The 21,884-nt window shown below is 35.7% G+C and overlaps 1 protein-coding gene across 3 annotated transcripts in view; it reads right to left on the reverse strand.

Moving 5' to 3' along the window:
• The window catches only part of EPB41L5 (erythrocyte membrane protein band 4.1 like 5), a 142,539-nt gene that overhangs the window by 87,639 nt on the left and 33,016 nt on the right, over positions 1–21,884 (reverse strand). For all 3 annotated transcript variants that reach the window (XM_016433586.2, XM_007494052.3, XM_007494053.3), the window contains exon 3: positions 14,039–14,143. In XM_016433586.2, the coding sequence (XP_016289072.1) occupies positions 14,039–14,143 (105 nt within the window). The remainder of the gene's footprint in view (positions 1–14,038; positions 14,144–21,884) is intronic.

A 21,884-nucleotide genomic window follows, 5' to 3' on the forward strand; every position in this document is an offset into this window, starting at 1 on the left:
AAAAACCACACACATACAAAATAACAGGGTGGGGGGGGAGACACAGACCAACAACTAAGAATATGAGAGGGAAAGATTAAGAGGTGGCAACTGAGTTAAATCTTCTAAGAGGTTTGAAGGAATATATTCTAAGACAACAAGGTTTTCCTATGTAAAAACCACAGAAGAAGATAGAAAATCAAAGTCAAGAAATGGCATGTTAGTCACATCACCTGAAAACAAAGTATGTTGAGGGCACTAGTGTAATAATGCTGAAGCAGTAGGCAAGAGCCATAATGCAAATGGTTTTAAATGTCAAGCAGACATTTCTATTTTATCCAAAAGGGAACAAGAGTAGCCAAAGATTTGGGGACAGAAGAACAATGTGAATGGCTTGTGCTTTAGAAAAATTACTTTAGTAGCTGTGAGGAGTATGGATTAAAGTACAGAGAAACCAGAAGCAGGAAAACCCATTAGGAAGTTAAGTACAGATAAGAAGGGGGGTAAAGACTTGAACAAGTGTGGTCATTGTGTGATTGGAGAAAAGGGGATGATGTGAAAGATCCATATAAGTGGAAGTAGACTGCCAACTGGATGAGAAGGAAAACCATAAAAGACAATGTGGAAGTTTTAAACCTGAATGACTAGAGAGGTGAGAACCTCATTAGATGTATAATAGTCAGGGGAAGATGTGTACTTGAAAAAAGGTTGGGGGGGGGGGGGAGTTCTTTTGAGGAGATACAGTTTAAGGAGTTTTTCTGTTAGTCTGTTCCCTCAACAATAGGCACTATTCTTCAGAATCATATTTGAAGATTTTTCAGTTTGGCAGAGCTGCTAACATAACCTCTATCTGAAAACACAGAACTAATTCCTAGACACAATGAGGCAAAGAATGATTTTCAAAGGTCCTATCTTTGGGCAACAGGTCATAAAAAGAGTACACACAAACACAGCTCCCTACATTCCTGTAACACTTAAAAAGAACTGAACGTGGGAAGTACATGCATATTAGACTCAGGGAAGATAGACCAGAGGTTGAATTTCACCAATTCTTACTGTTTGGTTTCAGGAAAGTCACTTAATTTCACTGAGCCTCAGTTTCTTCTTTTATAAAAAATAGAACCTGCAGTATAGTATTCACTTCCTTAAAGATTGTTAAAATATAGGCTGTTCTACAAAGCTTAAAGCATTATATGAATGTTACTGGGGGGAGGGGGGTCAATTACTTGAGACTACTTACTTGTCCTTTCTAAAGGGGAAAATGTTATAGTTAAACTTGGCTTTACATATTTGCTTTTACCTTTCTTTTCAGTAATCTTCTTTAATGTTATTCTATCAGATTACAAGGAACATGCTGTATTCTAAATGTTTAGAAATGAAGAAAGAGAAATCCAGTCTTTTCAAGGAATAAAATTCAATCAGGAACTGAAAAGGAGGCTGCCAGATAATTGAAATTATTCCTTTTCCATTATTATCATCATCATCTTTCTTCAAGAAAAGCCCTTAAGAATGAAAAAATAAGATCAGATTCAGAAGTGGAAGAATTCCCAAGTGACATTCTCTTATAGAAGGGCTGGGAGTTCATGTTTGCTTATTCTCAAGTCTGTTTTTTTTCATCTCCTCCACATTCCAGACCCAAGCTGTTTAGAGTAGAGACAGGCACTGAGAGTACTTTCCTTAAGTCAGTGTCTTTAAGACTTGTGTTTAAATTATGCCAAAAGTATTTTCATTCTAATTGATGAGGATATATATAGCTTTTGGAACCATATATGTTCCAGCTTCCTTCATTATACTTTCTTATAAAGGAATAAATCTGCTTTTAATCTCATTTCCAACAATCATGTTGATCATTAAAAAAAAAAACTCCTATACAACCTAAACTGAAATATAATAAGGACAAATTTTAGTTATTCACATCTTAATAAGGTCTGAAATGTGATAAACTGGAATTCTTTCTTGTTCTAGAATTCTTTGTTGTTTGTTTTACAGAAATAAGTATTTTATAATTACAACATTCCCAAATTACACATTGTATACAGAATAACAAAACCAAAATTGTTTTTTCAACTAATAAAGGGAAGTCTGCTAATAAACTCAAATTAAATGCTTAAAGCTGAAAAGGCTCAGTCATCACTGCAACCAACCCCACTTTAAATACTGGCTCCTCAAGCAATTAAACATTTTTTAAGCTTTAATTTTTATTCTGAAGCTAAATATGACTTTAGTACAAGAAAAAAAGGATAATTCCACTGGGCAAATGATCTGCTTTTTGTTATTTCTGCACGTCCATTTGTTCCAGATTTTAATCATTAGTACTTAATAGGTTTTGGCTTTCTGTTAACATGGAACCTCTTTTCATTGAATTTCCTTTGCTCTTTCCATTTAAAAAAATGTGCATATCATTTAGGTTTCTTTATAAGGAATATTAAAACTTACTAAGGAAATAAAAAGCAGACTAGAAAAGATTTTTACAAAAGTATTTCACCTTTTGGGGACAGAGAATTCACTGTATTTAAATTTGTTTTCTTTAAAAAGGTTTAGTGAATTCAGAAGACACTACACAATGTCTTACCAGATCTTTGTAAATTTTACAGGCAAATCATGTATTTTCATCTGATTGTTTACTAGAAACATTTCCACTTACTATTTCTTAAATTTGCGTTCATTAAAACACTTCCCCATATAACCACTGCCTCCTCCACCTACTTTGCAAAAGTGAAAAAAACTAAGGATGTGGAACAATGCACAAACAATGTTAAAGACTTTTTTAATGCATTATTTTTTTCATGAACTTTCTTCTCCCCTTTTTTATTCTTTGTTAAATGGATGGCTCTCTTGGAAGAGAAAGAGATTTCTGGGGAAATGTGGATGAAATTAAAATAAAGGAGTTAATAAAATCATATTTCAGAAATAGTGCCTCACTCTGGAAATTATAACCTAAAGTGAGGAGGGACCAAATATTTAAAATGATCTCAAGATATAAAACAATATATTTATTATCTTTGTTCTAAGATAGAATTTGGTGAGGCATTAAAATGTAATATTTTTAAGGTATAAGGTATAAGGTATATTAGAATAAGGTTTGGAATCAAGGGTTTTTAAATGAGAGAAGGGACCTTACAGGTTATAGTCACCCCAATCAACCCCCTTATTTTGCAGATGAGAAATCAGGCCTAGGGAAGTTGAGGAACTTGCCCAAGGCCACAGGGTTAAGTGGCAAAGTTGGGATACAAACCCTGATTCTAAAGCCAAACTAAGTCAATGCTTTCTATTATAGAATGCTCTCTCTAATCAGTGCTCTAAGTCTGTTTCCTTATCTATAAAAATCTATATCACCCTGCTGCACAAGGTTGTTGAGGATCAAATGAGATAATGTGTGTAAAATGATGTATAACCCTCAACATATTAAGGCAATCTATTAATGTTTTACTAAGAGACAACAGAAGCTTTGTAGATTATATTGACCTTTATCTTTGGTGGGGGCCCAGACTTAAAGTGCGATATCATATTGATGATACGAATCTGCAAGTCCTCTACAACTCACAAGTAAGAGCCACCCAGGGAACGCTAAGAAGTTAAGTCATTTTCCCAGATTAATAATTAAGACAACTAATATGTGTATAACTTATAAGACATTCATCTTGTTTAATTGATTTGAACCCTGTTGATCATCTGTAAATAACTGATAGCAGCACAATATAAACTAAAAGTCAGCTTTCATGAATACTAAAACATCTCAACTGAATCTATAATCTCATGGATTTGCATGTTTGCTACAATATAAATATAGATCCATCTATATCTGGCCATTCTAATTTGACTAGGGTCCTTGTTTTCCCGCAATTATATTGCAGTTCCACATGCTGGCAATGCCATGGATACCACTGGAGCTCCAATCAGGCCACCTTCAGGATAAGACCAGCCCTATTCCATTCATATATTTTCCTAATGACTTTCTTTACTCCATTTCTTTTCCAAATCTTCATTTGTCATACATTGCAGCCTATTCTTGTTTCTTGTGGATTTTTCCACTGCACTCAGTGTGGTAGTCATTTTTTATTTTTTTACAGATTAGTTCCATGACTTACAGTCATGCAACAATCCTGATAAAATAATGCTAATTTAAAAGACTGGCCCTTGTTTATGGGAGAAGTTCAAAAATAAGAGATTCAAGGTTTCACTGAATCTACCAGATCAAGTTGAGGGGAGAATCCATTTTTTGTGTTCTACTGTGTTTGTGTAAATACTCTTTTGGGGGGATTTCAGAATTAAAAAAAAACTATTTAAAAGAAAAAAAGAATTTAGTTCACTTAAGTGCTTTGAAATTTCCTGAAAGCAATTGAGTATACTCTTCCAATTGAAATTCTGGGCCCAACTAATCATCAATGTGATCAGTGTCTTAGACATATATATTAATGAGTAAGCTCTAGAAACTAACTCTATTTCATAATCTTGATTATACATATTCTTCATATTCTTGGTATTTTTTAATTTTATTTTTTATTATAAATATCAAACAATAAACATGAACTTTGAAATATATAAAAAAGAACCAAGAAAGGGCTGTATGTAAAACCATCAATTATCATGTACACGTTTTTAGATACAGTAGCAACAAAATTGTCATTTGTGTCCTGTTCTGAACTTTTTGTTTTCTTATGTATTTTTAATGTTTTACTCATGCTGTTTTTGTGGTAATTTCAAGGCCCCCAACAGAAGCAAACTTCATAGGTGAAAGCTTTAGATTCTATAGTCTAAGGCACTGGAAATTTTCCCCGACCTAAATAATTACTCAGCACTATATCAGTCCTAAGTTAAGTCAGTTCTTGTAATTAAACCTGTGTAAAATAGAGGTTTAATTTTCTCTTAATAACTTTATACATTCAAATTTAGACTTAGTTAACTGCCTTGGAGAAAATAGAAATCAAAGAATGCGTTTCAACATTACTTTTTATAAATAAGATACACTCTCAATGCCCTATAAGTATTTTATTCCATGATGGTTTTGAATCTTCCAGCTGATAGAAACAAATGACAACCCCTTATTTTCAGATGAGGGAGAGGATTTTAAAATTTTGCTTAGTTTAGAAGAAAAAAGAAAAACAGCACAGCAATGAAAGTTACATGCTATTTAACAAGAAAGTCAAGTAAAGGATTCTGTTTCATGCAAAATTCTCTTTTGGGGGGGATTCTACTTTGTAAATAGAAATGCTTATTTTATTTGAAATTTCAGTTTAAAATTTTTTAAATAAAATTCAAGACAAAACCAAACTCCCTTTACATCAAGACCTTTTCCCAACTCTGCTATCCTTATGAAAAATCTCAGTCTTTATTAAGTTAAGAGTTAATTTTAAAAGGACTGGCAAAATATACTGAAACTCAAGCAATCTATTAGCAGAGAATTCTATGTTGTTTACAGATAGTACATAGCATTTCAATAATTGAGATTTAACACAGTAATACTGAATAGTTATTATAATGATTAAGCAATACAAATTTGTGAGAAGTTCCCCAAAAGTACTATAGCTACAATAAAATTCCAATTTTTCTGCAAATCCTGGCAGGATGATTTCGTTCTATAGAAAAGCTTTACTAAGCACTCTGTTATTTCCATTTTTTAAAATTGTTATTTTCTGTCTTAGAATAGATATTACTAGGCAACTGAAATTACATGATTTTTCAGGGTCAAACAGCTAGGCAATGTCTGGCAAACTCAGGACCTCCTCTCTCCAGGACTGTCTCTCTATCCACTGGGCAACCTAGCTTTCTCCTTCCTTAAAGGAAAAGACCTATAAAACTACAAGAAATTCAGCAGGCCTTAGCAACCAATGTGAACCAAGAAAGTGCCAAATAGGTTATAAATATTGTACTTCAATGAATCTGACTACTAAATAAGGCCTTGTGAAAAAAATTGTTCATAAATAATATTATCAGCTGCCCACAAAATACAGGTTATTCACCAACAAAAGCAGCAAAATAGTCTTAATTAGTTCATTTTATCTGGCTTTTGACTAGATTCTCTACAGACCCGGTCTTTTTAACAATGGTCACGCTTCACCTTTCAGACAAAAGGGGGGGGGGGGGGCAGGGGGAGAGAACAGCAATCTGCTCCTAAATTCACCATTTTGCTCAAATTATTAGATGAAGCACTACCTAATTACATAATATTTTTTGTAATGTTTTAAAGGGGGGGGGTGTATTTTTTATTCTTATTGAAGCTAACTAAAGCCAACTCCATTAGTTATTTTCTCTACTTCCCTCCCACTCCTAACCACACCTCTATTTTGAAGTTAGAGATAACACTTAAGTACTGTTTTCCCAGTGCTTTTGTCAGGATTATTATATATTTATAAGATGCTTTGCTGATTACAAATGCTCCATATATTACTCAGATGAATAAAAGGGCATTAGTGTATTATGGAACACTTTTGCTTAAGAATAAAAAGTTGTCAGTTCATTCATCACAAGTTTATGTGCCTGAAAACCTGGGTAGATATTACTGTATTACTGTAGGGAAGATATTACTAACCAAATTAGAGGAAGAGCATTAAGACTAACGAATAAAATTGAAGTGATTTATATTTTCAAATTGTCAGAAGTGCTATTTAATAATGAGCACTTTTTTCAGTCATTTTTCACAAAATATGGTGTGGATACAATTCTTTATTTTTAACTTAAGTCTAATTACATGACTGAGTAATTTTGAAGACCATATTAAAGGAAACTGGTTTCTTGTCATCCTTTAGGCAATTTAAAAATTACTATTTGTTTTTCTACCCATTAAGCATGACAAATGCAAAACCAAAGTTTAGAAATGATTGTATTCTTTATTAATTATGACAAAAGGATGTAGGGAGGTTTCAGCAAATCTATAACCGCAGGCTAGAATCCCCCTCTTATAAATAATATTCAATTTGCTACTATGTCCGACCCCAGGAAAATTTAAGACTATAATTTTCTGGGACCTGATACCTCCAATCTCCCAAGATAGAGATGGCTAATATTGTTCCCTCGCCTCCTCTTTTTGAGAGCTCAAGCATAACATCAAAATAAAGGGCTGGGGGGGCAGCTAAGTAGCTCAGTGGATAGAAAGCTGGACCTACAGACAAGAGGTCCTAGAGTCAAATCTGGCCTTTGACACCTGGGTAAGTCACTTCATCCCAGTTGCCTAAACCTTACTGCTCTTCTGCCTTGGAACCAATTTTTACAGTATCGATTCTAAGATGGAAGACGAGAGTTTTTTTTTAAATCCTTGGTATTCAAAGCCTATTATAATCTACCTTCTCTCTAACCTTTCTAGTCTTCTTTAGACCTTAGAAACCCATCCCACCTCCAGTATACACACTCTTCATTCCAGTCAACATTGGCATCCTTGCTGTTCCTCCATCAAGACACTACATTTCTCAGCTCTAGGCATTTTCACTGGCTATCCCCTAAGCATGGAATGCTCTATTCTATCTCTGCCTCCTGACCTTCAAATTCCAGCTAAAATGTCACCTTTTACAGGAAGCCTTTTCCAAACCTACTTAATTTGTAGTGCCTTCCTTCTGCTAGTCATTTCCTATTTATCCTGCACATGATTTGTTTGTACGCAGTTGCTTTCATGTTGTCTCTCCTATGAGACTACTCAAGGGCCAGGCCTATCTATTATTGCTTTTCTTTGTAGGCCTCATGCTTAGTCAGGGCCTACCACAGAGTAGGCACTTAAATGCATATTCACTGATTGGCTCTTGAGAAGGGTAAGACGGTGGTCTTTCTTTTCATCTCCAGTACTTAGCACGGGCCTCACAACACTTAATAACAGCAGGCTTGCTTATTTGAGTGAGGAGCTAGCAACTGGCACAGGGTCCATGAAGGGTGAGACTCAATGAGGGCATATTGAAGAAAGAGATTATTCACAGATTGGAAAAAGCAGGTTAAGAGCAGGAATGGAACAAAGTACAAATTCTTTAGAAAAATACATGGACTGGAAAAGCACGAAAAAGCAACTACACCAAAGGATCATGAATCCAGAATTGGAAGCGATCTCAGAAACCTTTTAGTCTGGGGGTGCTAAGGACCATATACTGCTCTCAAAACTCCAAAGTAACACACCCAAACCATATTACAATGTCATTAAGAAGTATTAACAATTTAAGAATATAACTCAGATCATGTCAATTTGTGGGAATCATGCAGTCTGTCAGGGACCTGTATTTGAATGACATCACTATTCTAGCCCAATACTCTCATTTTGGAGGAGGGAGGCTATGATACACTCAAGATAGCACAGGGGAGGGGAGCAGCTGGGTGGCTCAGTGGATTGAGAGCCAGGCCTAGAGATGGGAGGTCCTGGGTTCAAATCTGACCTCAGATACTTCCCAGCTGTGTGACCCCATTGCCTAGACCTTACCACTCTTCTGCCTTGGAGCCAATACATATTGGCTCCAAGAAAGAAAGTTAAAAAAAAAAAAGATAGCACTGGGGATAAGTAATGGCAGGGATAGAACTTGAATCCAGGTCTTCTGACTCCAGAGCTGGTGCTCTTTCCTTTCTAGTCAGAAACCTCCTAATTTGGGTCCAAGTTGTGTACTCTTAAATGCCTTATTTTTATCTTGATATCCAATAAACAATAGAGAATAAGCAGGCGAAGTTCTTTTGAGTGGAAAAGTGGCTTGATCAGAGCAATTCCATATTCAATTTCTTTCATTTCTCTACTAGCACATTTCTCCCATATCTTCAACAAAATCTTTATTCCAACCTGTCACCCCATCTCCACTTTCAATCCTCACTTTCACCTACTTTCCCCTCCTTCAATCTGGCCTTCCTTCATTCCTATCACCACTTGACCCACTGCTTGGCCCTAACTTACCAAGAAATTACCAAGCACAAAATCCATTGTCCTTCTCTGACATTTTATAACACAGCTGATCAGTTTTCTCTTCAACTGTTTTTTGTTTGTTTTCTTAAAGCCCATACTTTCTATATTAATAACTCTTACGAAAGAAGGGCAAGGATAGGCAATGAGGGCTAACTCATTTCCCCAGGGTCACACAGATGGGAAGTATCTGAGGCCAGAAGCAAATCCAGGTACTCTCAACTCCAGGCCTGGCACTCTGTCCACTGTGCTCCTTGGTTGCCCCTAACTGGCGGCTCTTTATGGCCTATAACTATAACTCTGCTTACATTCTTCAAGATTCTACTGTGCCCCTTGGCTATATCACCCATTTATGTAACTTGAACTTGTCAGTTCCACATAAGCAGTTCTGAGGTCTAGAACTCTATCTCAATGCTATACATGGTTTTCTCCTTACTGCTTGGACATTTCCAGCTCAGAATCAAGATAACCAATATAGAAAGTCACATGGGCAATGGAAGGACTCTGGATTTAGGGCAGGGGATCTAGGTTCAAACACTAGCTCTGCCAAATGTTACCTGTGTGATGTTAGGCAAGGTATTTCACTGCTCTTTGCCTCAAATTCCCTGATCTGCAAAACAAAGAGGTTGGATTAAATGACCTTTAAGGTCCCAGTTTTAAATTTCTAATTTTATGGTCTTTCCTCTAAAACCTCTTTATAACCTATTCTGCAAAATCTCTGAGCCATCTTTTTCTCTTTCCTCATCCACAGATAAGAACCCCTAGGAAGTCATCTAGGACTTGACTGAGAGTCCATTCCATTTTTTGGAAAGTTTACAGATAAAGGAAAGGGAATAAGTATTTATACAGGTCCTACTACATGCTGGGCATTGTGCTAAGCACTTTACAATTTCTCTTATATAATTCTCAGGATGATCCTTTGAGGTAGGTGTTCTCACCGTTACTTAACAATTGAAGAAACTGAGACAAAGAGAGGTTTGTCCAAGATGACAATAACTTTTTAAAAAGCATTATTATATTTGTTTGGCCAACCTATAAGCAACTTATATTTTTTCAGTTACTTAGATTTTTCTTTATTTGTGTGAGAAGTGTTTTATAACCGTGTTAATATAGTTCCTAGGTTTTTTTGGCAGGTAGTTTCCTGAGTATTTTATTTTGGATACAGTTATTTTATAAGATTTATGTGAGTTTATTTTGTTTTATTAAAAACTTTGTCAAAGTTGTTAATTGTTTGAAATAGCTTTTTAACTGATTCTCTAAGCATGCCATTATATCATCTGCCAAGAATGATAGTTTTGTTTCTTTGCCTATTCTAATTCCTTCAATTTCTTTGTCTTATTGCTATAGTATTTCTGGTACAATATTGAATAATAGTGATGATAATGAACATCTTTGCTTCACTCTTGATCATATTGGGAAGGTTTCTAGTTTATCCCTATTACATGATACTTGCTCTAGTTTTTAGATAGATTCAAATTATCTTAAGGATAGCTCCATTTATTTCTATGCTTTCTAATTTTTTTTTAATAGGAATGTTTTATTTTGTCAAAAATATTTTAAGATAATCATGCTTTTTTGTTTTTGTTATTGATATTGTCATTGATATTGTCCATTACAATTAGTTTTCCTGACATTAAACAATGCCTGAATACTTGGCTTAGTAGATGTCAAAGGTAAAAAGTTAAGAACAAACAGGAAAGGAGTAGCAATGTGGTATAGTAGAGAAGGCATGGACTTGAAGTCAAGATTGTCTAAGCTCAAATAGAGTGCAGAAAGGCATGCTGACTTCTATACCATGTAAAGAAAATCTACATGATCAGTATAAGGCAGCAGGTGGTACAGTGGAGTGGATAGAACTGAGTTCAAATACAACCTCAGACATTTACTAGCTGTGTGACCCTGAGTCTTTCTGTGTCTCAGTTTCCTTATTTGCAAAACTGTATTCAATGACTCTTAAGGTGCTTGCAATTTTAGATCTAAGATTTATGATCTATAAGTAACATCATGGGCAAAGGGAAGGAAGCAGAAAGCATATACAAATGACAAATTGAATTTGGTATGCATAATGTTATAGATAAGGATGAAAAGAAATAAGATTTCACATAATGAATGGCCTTTCTTGAATGCCTATCTTCACTATCTACACAATCCAATTCACCTTGCACCTATGTGAATGACAAGCCTAGAAAGAAAGGCTGGAGCCAAACTGAAGGACTTTACATATCAAATCCTGAAGTCCATAATTTATCTTAAGAGGTAACAGAGAACCACTGAAATATTTTGAACTAGGGTGTTTTCTTTGCTTCAATTTGGCAACTGTATGGAGGAAGGCTTGGGGAAGGAATCTACTTCAGGCACAGCATCCAACTGGGAAGCTACTATAACAGTCCTAAAACAGAGGGAGAGCTATGTGACGTGAGCGATGTTGTGGAGATAAAAGAGAAAAGACTTGGAACTGGCTTGATATGGAAGAGCTAAGAGAAGAGCTGAAGACAAGTCTGTTGTTGCAAACTGGGGTGAAAGGAAATGATAGCACACCCCAACAACAATAAGGAATTTAGAGAGGGTATATTTTGGAAGGAAGGTTAACTTTTGTTTTAGAAACATTCGGCTAGAGATGCTTACTGTTATCTTTCAAAATGTACAGGCACTATATTAGGCAGTCAGGACTAAGGCTCAGAAGGGAGAATAGGCTTAGATATGAAGATCATATCAATAAAGATGATTAATTGAACCAATGGATACTGAACCAATGGATGAAGTCTAGGGAGAGGTCTAGTTTAAAGAAAAAAAAAGAATTAAGAAGAGTCTCAGAGATAGTCATAGTTAGGAAGTCTATACAATACTTTGGCAAAGGATCTCAAGAAGAAGAGGCAAGATAGGTATAGGAGAACCAAAAGAGATCATAAAAATTCAAAGGAAAGAAATGTTTGACAGGTGGATATTCCATGTCAAATATGCCAATAAAATAAAAAAGTATTCAAATGATAAATGCTTACTGTGGAAATAGGAGTTATTTGTGATTCAGCTTTCCAGACACAACTCTAATGCTACCTATGTGACCTCAGGCAAATAAATTCTGTGACTTAGTTTCCTCATCTATAAAGTAAAGGTTTGACCTAGATGACTTTTAAGATTTCCTCAGCTCTAAACACAATAAACTTAACAAAGGTGACACTTACTAATCATACCTCTTCCTTTATAGTTTTTATAGAAAGCTGTGAGTCATCTGCCCCTGTACTCACCCATTCTTCTCACCTGAATGGCAGACTTTCTTAGCTTGAGCTAGAAATAAATCTTATTTGATTCTTAATTGTAAGCTAACTAGGTCATTGTTACACCAAGGCACAGAAATAAGAATTTATTCTAAATCACCTGGGAAAAGGTCTACATGAATTGAAGCCACAAAATCCTTTTCAAAGAGAAAGACAGTGTTTAGTATCTAGGTAATACAGAGCATAGTGCGAGCCCTGAAGCCAAAGCCATGAATTGAAATCCAGTCTTAGCCACTTACTACCTCTGTGATATTGTCATTTATTCCATATATGGCTATAAAATGGAGTTATTGTGAAGATAAAATGAGACAATACTTGCAAATCTTAAAACCTAAAAAATCTTATAAATGCCAGCTATTATTATTATTATTCTCTGGCCTATATTCCTAATCTGACCTAGCAAGAATTGACAAATATGTTTCTATTCAGAAAAAGATCATTCTGCAAAGCACCCTGAAGGTAGAGGATGTCTGAAAAAATTATTATATATGAATATGGAACATAGCAGTGTATTAGAATGTAATGAAAGAGGAATGCATGAAAAATGTGGGAAAATTTATATGAAATGATACAGTGAACAATAATTTTGTATTCTTTTGTACAAAAATATTTATAGTAGCTTTTTTTTGCAATACCAAAGAACTAGAAATGAAGGGGGTGAATAGAAAACAAGAAATGGCTACAATGTGGTACATGAATGTAACAGAATACTACAAAGTGCAAAGTCAGAGAAATCTGAGAAAACTTTTATGACAAGATGCAGAGTAAAGTGAAGAAGACCCAGAAAACAATGTATAACAACCACATCATTTAGGAAGACAACTATGAAAGACTTTAAAACTCTGATCAATGCAATAGCCAAACCAGCATTCCAAAGAAGTTGAGAAAAGAGGCAATGAATTCAAGATGTAGAATAAAGCATGAATTTTTAGACGCTACCAACACATATTTTTGTATGATTATGTATATTTATAATAAGGACTGTGTTTCCCCAATGGGGTGTGGATAGAAAGAAAAGATAGGAATGGGACAGAAAAGTAAGGGGGGCGGGGGGAATAGGATTGCTGGGAGAACATTTTTTAAATAAATAGGAGACAGATGTAGGGCCAAGAAAAACAAAAAAACAAGCAGGACAACTTTGAAAGTTACAAGTCTGTATTATATAATTAAAAGGAAAAACAAGCTATATTTAATAGCCGTAATTTCTGCTTCTCCATTTAAAAAAAAAAGGAATTTAGTGTTTAAGTTTGGAATAAAAAATATATTTTTTTATAAAATTAATCAAGGGCACAAAATGATCAAAATGGGCCACAAAGACCATAGTGGATCTGAAAGGGGAAAAAAAAGACTCAAACAGGGGGCAGCTGGGTGGCTCAGTGGACTGAGAGTCTGGCCTAGAGATGTGAGGTCCTAGGTTCAAATATGGCCTCAGACACTTCCTAGGTGCGTGACCCTGGGCAAGTCACTTGACCCCGATTGCCTAGCCCTTACCACTCTTCTGCCTTGGAACCAGTACACAGTATTGATTTCAAGACAAAAGGTAAGGGTTTAAAAAAAAATTAAAAAATTTTTAAAAAGACTCAAACAAAGAAAGTAATATGGGTATAAGAAATAAAGTAGTAAAAAGATGGGAGAGGAGGAAAAGGAAGAATGAGGTAGAAAAGGGACTCACAGTCATACAGAATTCCCAGTAAAGACATATCCTCTCTCAATGCAACTAGCATTTGCTTTATACCTGAGAATCATAGTTATATCAATATCTAAGAGGTCACATGGCTTGACCAAGGTCACAAAGTCTTCTTGACTCTTAAGATCAACTATTTTACACACTACACCACAGCAAAGACAATACTGCTTGATTTAATTATCATTTGAAAGCTCAAGCTCTTTTTTACATATGGAATTCTAGAGATTAAATTTTACTCACTGCCACTTGTGCTGAATCCATGAATCTCAGTCCAAAGTAGTCACTTTCAATCAAGTCCAGATGGTACATGATCTGGTCAAAGAGAGCCTGTCCTTTGGCTTTTTTCTGAAATACCAAAAACAAATTATTATAAAGTGTGAATTAACAGAATCCTTACCTTTAACAAAAAAGGGAATATAAATTAACTATCTGCAATATCTTTGAAAAAGAAGTTTTTGAAATCAGTCAGAAAGTCAAAAAAATGGATTGGACATGGGGAGAAAGGTACAAGAAATAAAGAGATAGAGAAATATAGGATATTTAACCTGAAGATGCAAGAGACTTTCATAAAATGCAGACATAAAAATAATTTTTAAAATTGAAAACTAGATTATAACACATATGAAATGACTTATGTATCTGGATAGGTAAATAGCATTCCCCACTATAAGTCTTTCAGGATTGGCCCAGAGTATTGCATTGCTGAGAGCAGCCAAGTTTTCACAGATAATCACTGTCTAATATTGCTATTATTGTGTGTAATGCTCTCCAAGCAGTAGTGCTACTACCAGATGGATCAAAAGGTATATATTCTTTTATAACCCTCCAGAATTGCTCTCCAGAATGGTTGGATCAGATCACAACTCCACCAACAAAGCAATTTTGCCACATCCCCTCCAACTTTTACCACTTTCTTTTACTGCAATATTGACAGCTCCGATAGGTGTGAGGTGGTACTTCAGCATTGCTTTAATTTTCATTTCTCTAATCAAGAATGATTTAGAACATTTTTTCATGATTCCTGATGGCCTTGATTTCTTCATCTGAAAATTGTTCATATTCTTTGACCATTTGTCAACTGGGGAACAGCTTGTAGTCTTATAAATTAGACCTTTATCAGAGACATTTGTTATGAAAAATTTCCCCCCAGTTTGTTGTTTCCCTTATAATCTTAGTTAGATGTATTTGTACAAAAGCTTTTTAGTTTGTGAATTTTAAAACTACTCCACCCTACTCAGACCTTACTTTAGAAGATCTGAGTTAGCTATTTCCTGATTAGTAACAATGGAGATACTTGGTTTAACAGAATCAAGTCTTGGGAACTCTGCATTGCTCTACCCTACTTAGTTTAACAAGGTCAGGAATGTCTGCACCATACTCAAGGATTAAATATCTGAGAAAATGGTCTTCAACAGACATGTGCAGAAACAGCGGACAGACCCCTGGGTCGTCCTAAGTCAAGCTAAGCTATCATTGGTACAGATGAGACACAGGAAAGTGATGTAAAACCGTCTATATAAGGTAAAACCGTCTATATAAGGCACGTCACTTCCTCTCTTCGCCCTATTTCCCCACAGAGGCATCCCTGGCTGGCATCATGCTACGCATTCCCTCTTGGCATGGTGGCAGCTATTTGTCTGGGTTTTGGCGGTGAGTTTGCCCTCGAGCTAATTCAGGTTCAGGCATCTTGGCTGAGCCCTCTTGGAGTTCAGGCTGATTACATCCTCTTTTTCTCTCCAAAACCTTACCTTCTAGAGCCTCTAATCTTCCTGCCCAGCACAAGCCAGGCAGGAGAAATTCTACACCCTTTTCCTTCTCCCTCCTTAAATTTCTTTCCACTATATTAATTAAATCACCATAAATTTCCAGACTGACTTGGGTAAATTTTTGTTTGTTATTTGAGATATCCATGGCAGTCAATAATTAATATAGTTTAGGTCACAATGCTAAAATTATGCTTTACAAGTTTAACAATCAAAATTATTCATTTTATATCTTTTCCTACTCTTACTGCATCTGGTCATAAATTCTTCACTTCTCCAAAGATCTGCCAGGTAAACTATTCTTGTTCCCCCAATTTAGTATCACTCTATCTATCTATCTATCTATCTATCTATCTATCTATCTATCTATCTATATGTATCTGTATCTATATATATATATATAATATATCTATTTTGACTTTATCTTAGTATAGGGTTGTGAGATTGGTCTATTTTCTGGTCTAGTTGGTCTAGTTTCTGTCGTACTGCTCTCCATTTTCCCAGCATTTTTTTGTTAAAGAGCGAGTTCTTATTTGAAAAACCAGATCTTTGGGTAACCACTCTTTTCAACAAGAGAATATGGAGAAATCTTTCTCTCCTCAAATTTTCCTAGAGCACTATGCCTGTTATCTGTTTTATCTCCATCACCCATACCTAACTTGAGTTAGTTATCTGTATGTTTTCTCCCTTATTCTCTCTTCCTCCTCTAAAATGTAAACTTCTTGTGGCTTATATAATTAGAATTTGCTCCCCATGTTCCTCCTCACATTATGTACAAACATAGGGAGGATATAAGTTTTATCTGTCTGTGTCTCTCTCTCTCCTTCCCCCCCCCCCCCATTGTGGCTCGGAAAGCGGGCTTTATGTCAAGCAGGGGAATCTACAAACATGGGTTTACTTTTTGTTAGATAATTAGATTTGAACTTCTATTCTTTTGATTTATTTTATAAATTATAATAGTTGTAGTTATTGGATACTGATTTAAATCTTGGACTGTATCATGATTTAACTTTAATAACAATGCCTAGCACAAAGTAGATTCTTAATACTTGAAAAGGCGTCAAGCACTGGTGACTTTATGAATCTACTGAGGACATTAGCTTTTCTTCAAAGCCATGCTCTGAGAATTCCTTAAAATATGAAGGAAAGGGGCAGCTAGGTGGCGCAGTGGATTGAGAACCAGGCCTAGAGACCGGAGGTCCTAGGTTCAAATCTGGCCTCAGCCACTTCCTAGCTATGTGACCCTGGGCAAGTCACTTGACCCCCATTGCCTAGCCCTTACCACTCTTCTGCCTTGGAGCCAATACACAGTATTGACTCCAAGACAGAAGGTAAGGGTTAAAAAAAAATATGAAGGGAAAAAAGAACATATTCGTGTTTTTTTTAATCTTTTTTAAATAGGCCTAAATACAAGAAGTCCTGGGTTCAAATTTGACTTCCTGTATCCAAAGACAAGCTTCCTACTGGGCAAGTCACTTAACTTCCACTGCCTAATCTTTATTAACCCTCCTACCTAGGAAACAGTTCTTAATATTGATTCTAAGACAGATGGTATGGGTCATTTTTTAAAAAATAACTGTTTAGGATGGGCCATATTCATTTAGCACAAGACAGAACCAAAATACAAATTCCTTAAGCATTTTAAAAATAGGAAGTTATGACACTGTTTTTCACAAGTTATCTACCAACTACTGATATTATTATAGCACTTTGATTACCAAGCAATTCACATCTAATTTAATTCTCACAAGAACCATGTGATATGTGATGTCATTATAATAACTATCATTCTACAGACACTGTAACTCAAAAAACTAGTAAATGGTAGCACTACACAGTGAAACCCAGGCTTTTAAGGCTGGAAATATGTGTTCTTTTCACTATAGCTTAGCTGATCTGGAAGTTTGGCAGATAAAAGTACATTTGTGCACATATCTCCATCATTTTCTCAAATCTTGTGTGGCAATGGAATATCCCATTCTTCTTGATTTTTGTTGTTGTTGTTGTTTTTTAACCCTTACATAGAATCAATTCTGTGCATGGATTCCAAAGCATAAGAGTGATATGGGCTAAGTAACGGGGGTTAAGTAAAGTGCCTAGTGTCACAGATCTAAGTATCTTAAGGTCAAATTTGAATGCAGGTCCTCCTGACTCCAGGCTTGATGCTTTATCCAATGTGTTACCTAGCTGCCCCTAACACCTTCTAACAAAGAGGCAATGAACTCAAGATGTAAAATGAGGCATTTCTGAACATGTCAGAAGTGTGAATTTGATTTGAACATATTTATTTGTTAAATAGACTGTGATCTTTTTCCTTTTTTAGAGGACTTATCAATAGGGTTGCCATTCAATTTGGAACTATGCCCAAAGGGCTTTAAAAGACTGCCTGCATTTTATACCACTGCTGGGTTTATACCCCAAAGAGATTATAAGGAAAAAGACTTATACAAAATTATTTATAAGCCACGTTCTTCGTGGTGGCAAAAAATTGGAAAATTGGGGGGGGGGGCCTGAAAATGAATTCTTCACATGGCCAGAGGACTTCAAGAAACATGGTTAAGAGAAGCAATTGGGAACTTTTGAATGACTATTAGGAACTCTCAAAGCCATGGAAATATGAGGGAAAGAAATCCATCCAACATGTCTCAACATCAGGCATTTACTTCTCTTTACCACATCATGTCCTCCAGCTATCTATAGAAGTCCCTACCCCCATATTTATAGCCTCACTCTTTGTGGAGGCAAAAAACTAGAAAATGAGGGACTGCCTCTTCAATTGGAGAATGGCTGAACAAATTGTGGTATATGTTCGTGATGGAATACTATTGTGCTCAAAGGAATAATGAACTGGAACAAACTCCAGGAATTGATGCAGAGTGAAAGGAGCAGAACCAGGAGAACATTGTACACAGAGACTGATACAACACAGTGTAATGAACTTTTCTACTAGCAGCAATGCAGTGATCCAGGACAATTATGAGGGACTTATGAGAAAGAATATTATCCACATCCTGAGAAAGAACCTCGGGAGCAGAAACACAGAAGAAAAACAACTGCTTGATCACATGGGTCAATGGGGATACGATTGGGGATGTAGACTCTAAATGATCACCCTAGAGCAAATATCAATAATATGAAAATCGGTCTTGATCAAAAACACATGTAAAACTCTGTGGAATTGCTCATTGGCTACAGGAGGGGATGGGAGGAAGAGAGGGAAACAACATGATTCATGTAACCATGGAAAAATATTCTAAAATAAATAAACTCGGTCATGGAAACATCTTAAAATTCGCAGAAGGAATCAGAAGGAACTTCAAAGAAGTACACAGACAAGAACAGTAGCTTTGAAAGAAATAGGTTGAAATTATAATATACTTTTCTTTCTATCATCTTATTTTTTAAAATCCTTACATTCTGTCTTACAATCAATACTAAGTATCAGTTCTAAGGCAGTATAGCCTATTGGGGATAACTGACTTGCCTAGTCACACAGCTAGAAGTGTCTGAGGCCTAGGTCTCTATCCACTGACTATTATAAACTTTTCAGAAATCAAGTTGCACATAACAGATTGTGGTTTCTCAATGAAACCTATCTTTCTGTTGTACTTTGTATATAGAAATGTCCTTTCTTTTTTGGTATTTGCTACATTCTAAATTTTACAAATTTAATTTTTAAAAACTGGAGTATGTGATAAACTGTCATGTTCCATACATGAATAAATGCATCTTGGTGATGATATAACAAAAAGAACACTAATCACAGGGCTTTCATGGATAGCTATAAACTTTGAAACAAGTCACTCAAATTCTCGGAATCCTTTTTAATACTAGTATAAAATCTCATCAATGTGGACATTCCCTCCAGTGGCAAAGATTTCAACTTATCCATGCCTTGCTTGACATTCCATGCCATCTTTGCCCATATCTCTTTTGAAAACCTTGCATATAAGGTTTTGTCCATCTGACAGAGAGTTTCCTTTAAATTCTTAGCCAAATCTTCTATAAAATGAAGACAAGGCACTTGCAGAAATAATGTAGTGTTGAAATCTTTGCCACCTGAGGGAATGTCCACATTGATTAAGTATATACTCTGTTCTCAGCACAGGACTTTATAAGTAATGTAGTGCCTTGTCCTCATTTGGCAGAGGATGTGGTCAAGGATTTAGAGGAAACTTAGTGTCAGATCAGTGAAATCTTATATGCAAAATTTTCAAAAAAGTTATGTTTTATCTTGATAAGCATCAGCTGGGCAGTTATTGACTGGGCAGTTCATTTAATTTAATTCTGTCCTTACTTTACTGCCTCCTATAAAAATACTACCGAAGAATAAAGGCATGCCAATCTGCTATACATTAGGAAGAGCCCCATTATCTAGCTGCCTTTTCCCTGTAAAATGGCCCAAACCACTACCATTAATATCCATCATACAAAAATATTTGAAGAAAACTAAGCACTACAAATTTGTGTCTATTTCCTTACAATGCCAATAGACCATAACAAGGAGTTTGATCCAGCAATACCACTACTAGGTATGTATCCCCAAAGAGATAATAAAAAAGGGTTGTACAAAAATATTCATAGCCATGCTCCTTGTGGTGCCAAAAAATTGGAAAATGAGGGGATGCCCCTCAACTAGAGAATGGTTGAACAAATTGTGGCATGTGATAGTGATGGAATACTATTGTGCTATAAGGAACAATAAACTTCTTGATTTCCATACTTGCTGAGCAAAATGAGTAGAACCAAAATGAGGAGAATATTGTACACAGAAACTGAAACAATGTGGGACAATCATATGTAATCAACTTTGCTACTAATACCAATGCAATGATCCAGGACTATCTGAAGGGAAAGAATGTTATCCACATGGAGAGAAAGAACTGTGAGAGTAGAAATGAAGAAGAAAACATGAGTAATTACTTGTTTATATGAGTATATTAGGACAGTGATGGCAAACTTATGGCACAGAGTGTTCTCTTTGGGCACATGGCTGCCCCTCTCTGCCCCGTTAGAGTTTGTTACTAAGATACTCCCTTCCCCCTCTCCACCATACCTGAGGACATTTTTTCACATCCCTCACCCTCTGCCTAGCAGCCCAATGGGAGCACACAGGGGAGAAAGTGGGCAGCTCACAGGTGGCAGAGTTGGAGGAATACAGTGTTTGGACTGCTTCCTTACCACTCTCTAAAGACATTCCTCAATTCACCCACCCCCTCCACCCAGCAATTCAATGGAAGTACTTTCTCCCTCCCCATGTGGGGTAAGGAGGAATTGGGGCCTAGCACTCTTTCTCTAAAAGGTTTGCCATTTGATAGGGGGTTTGGTTTTTGTTTTAATTATTCTATTACAAAAATAGGTAAAAGTGGTAATACATGTATAACCCAGTGAAAATTGCTTGTCAGAAGGAAGAGGGGAGAGAACATAAATCATGTAACTATAGAAAAATCTTTTAAAATTTAAAGAAAGGTATATGAACAGGCAGTTTTCAGATGAAAAAAACCAAAGCCATTCATAGTCATCTGAAAAAATGTTTTAAATCACTATTAAAGACATGCAAATTAAAACAACTCTGAGGTAACATCACCACCATCTACCCTCAGACTGGATATAAGACAGAAAGGAAAATGATGAATGTTGGATGAGATATGGCAAAAGTAGGACACTAAAGCATTTTGAGGAGTTGTGAACTGGGCAAACCACTCTGTGGGACAATCTGCAACTATGCCTAACAGGCTATAAAACTGTGGGAGACAGAGAGAGACAGGAAAAAAAAAGAGGAAGAGAGAGAAAGAGGAAGGAAGGAAGGAAGGAAGGAAGGAAGGAAGGAAAAAAGGAAGGAAAAAAGGAAGGAAAAAAGGAAGAGAAAGAATGGATCTATGTGCACAAAAAATATTTGTAGCAGCTCTTTTTGGGTTGGCAAACAGTTGGAAATTGAGGGGATATCCATCAATTGGGGGATGGCTAAATAAATTGTTGTATATGATTGTAAGATATAAGAAATTAAAAAGATGATTTCAGAAAAACCTGAAAGACTGGAAACGAACTGATGCAGTGAATGTTGGATGAGTAGAATCAGAACATTATACACAGTAAAAGCAATACAACATGATGAGCAACTATAAATTCTTAGCTCATAGCTAGGATAATTCTGAAGGATTTATGATGAAAAAATACTATTTACCTCCAAAGAAATAACTCCTAGACTCTGCAGATAAGAGGATACTATTTTTAATTTTATTTAGTATGTTTCTATTTTAGATTTTGGTTTTATATGTATATTCTCACTGAAAATCTTTTTTCTTTTTTTTATTTAGAATATT

This window comes from Monodelphis domestica, chromosome 4 (genome assembly GCF_027887165.1).
Source record: "Monodelphis domestica isolate mMonDom1 chromosome 4, mMonDom1.pri, whole genome shotgun sequence".
NCBI lineage: Eukaryota > Metazoa > Chordata > Mammalia > Didelphimorphia > Didelphidae > Monodelphis > Monodelphis domestica.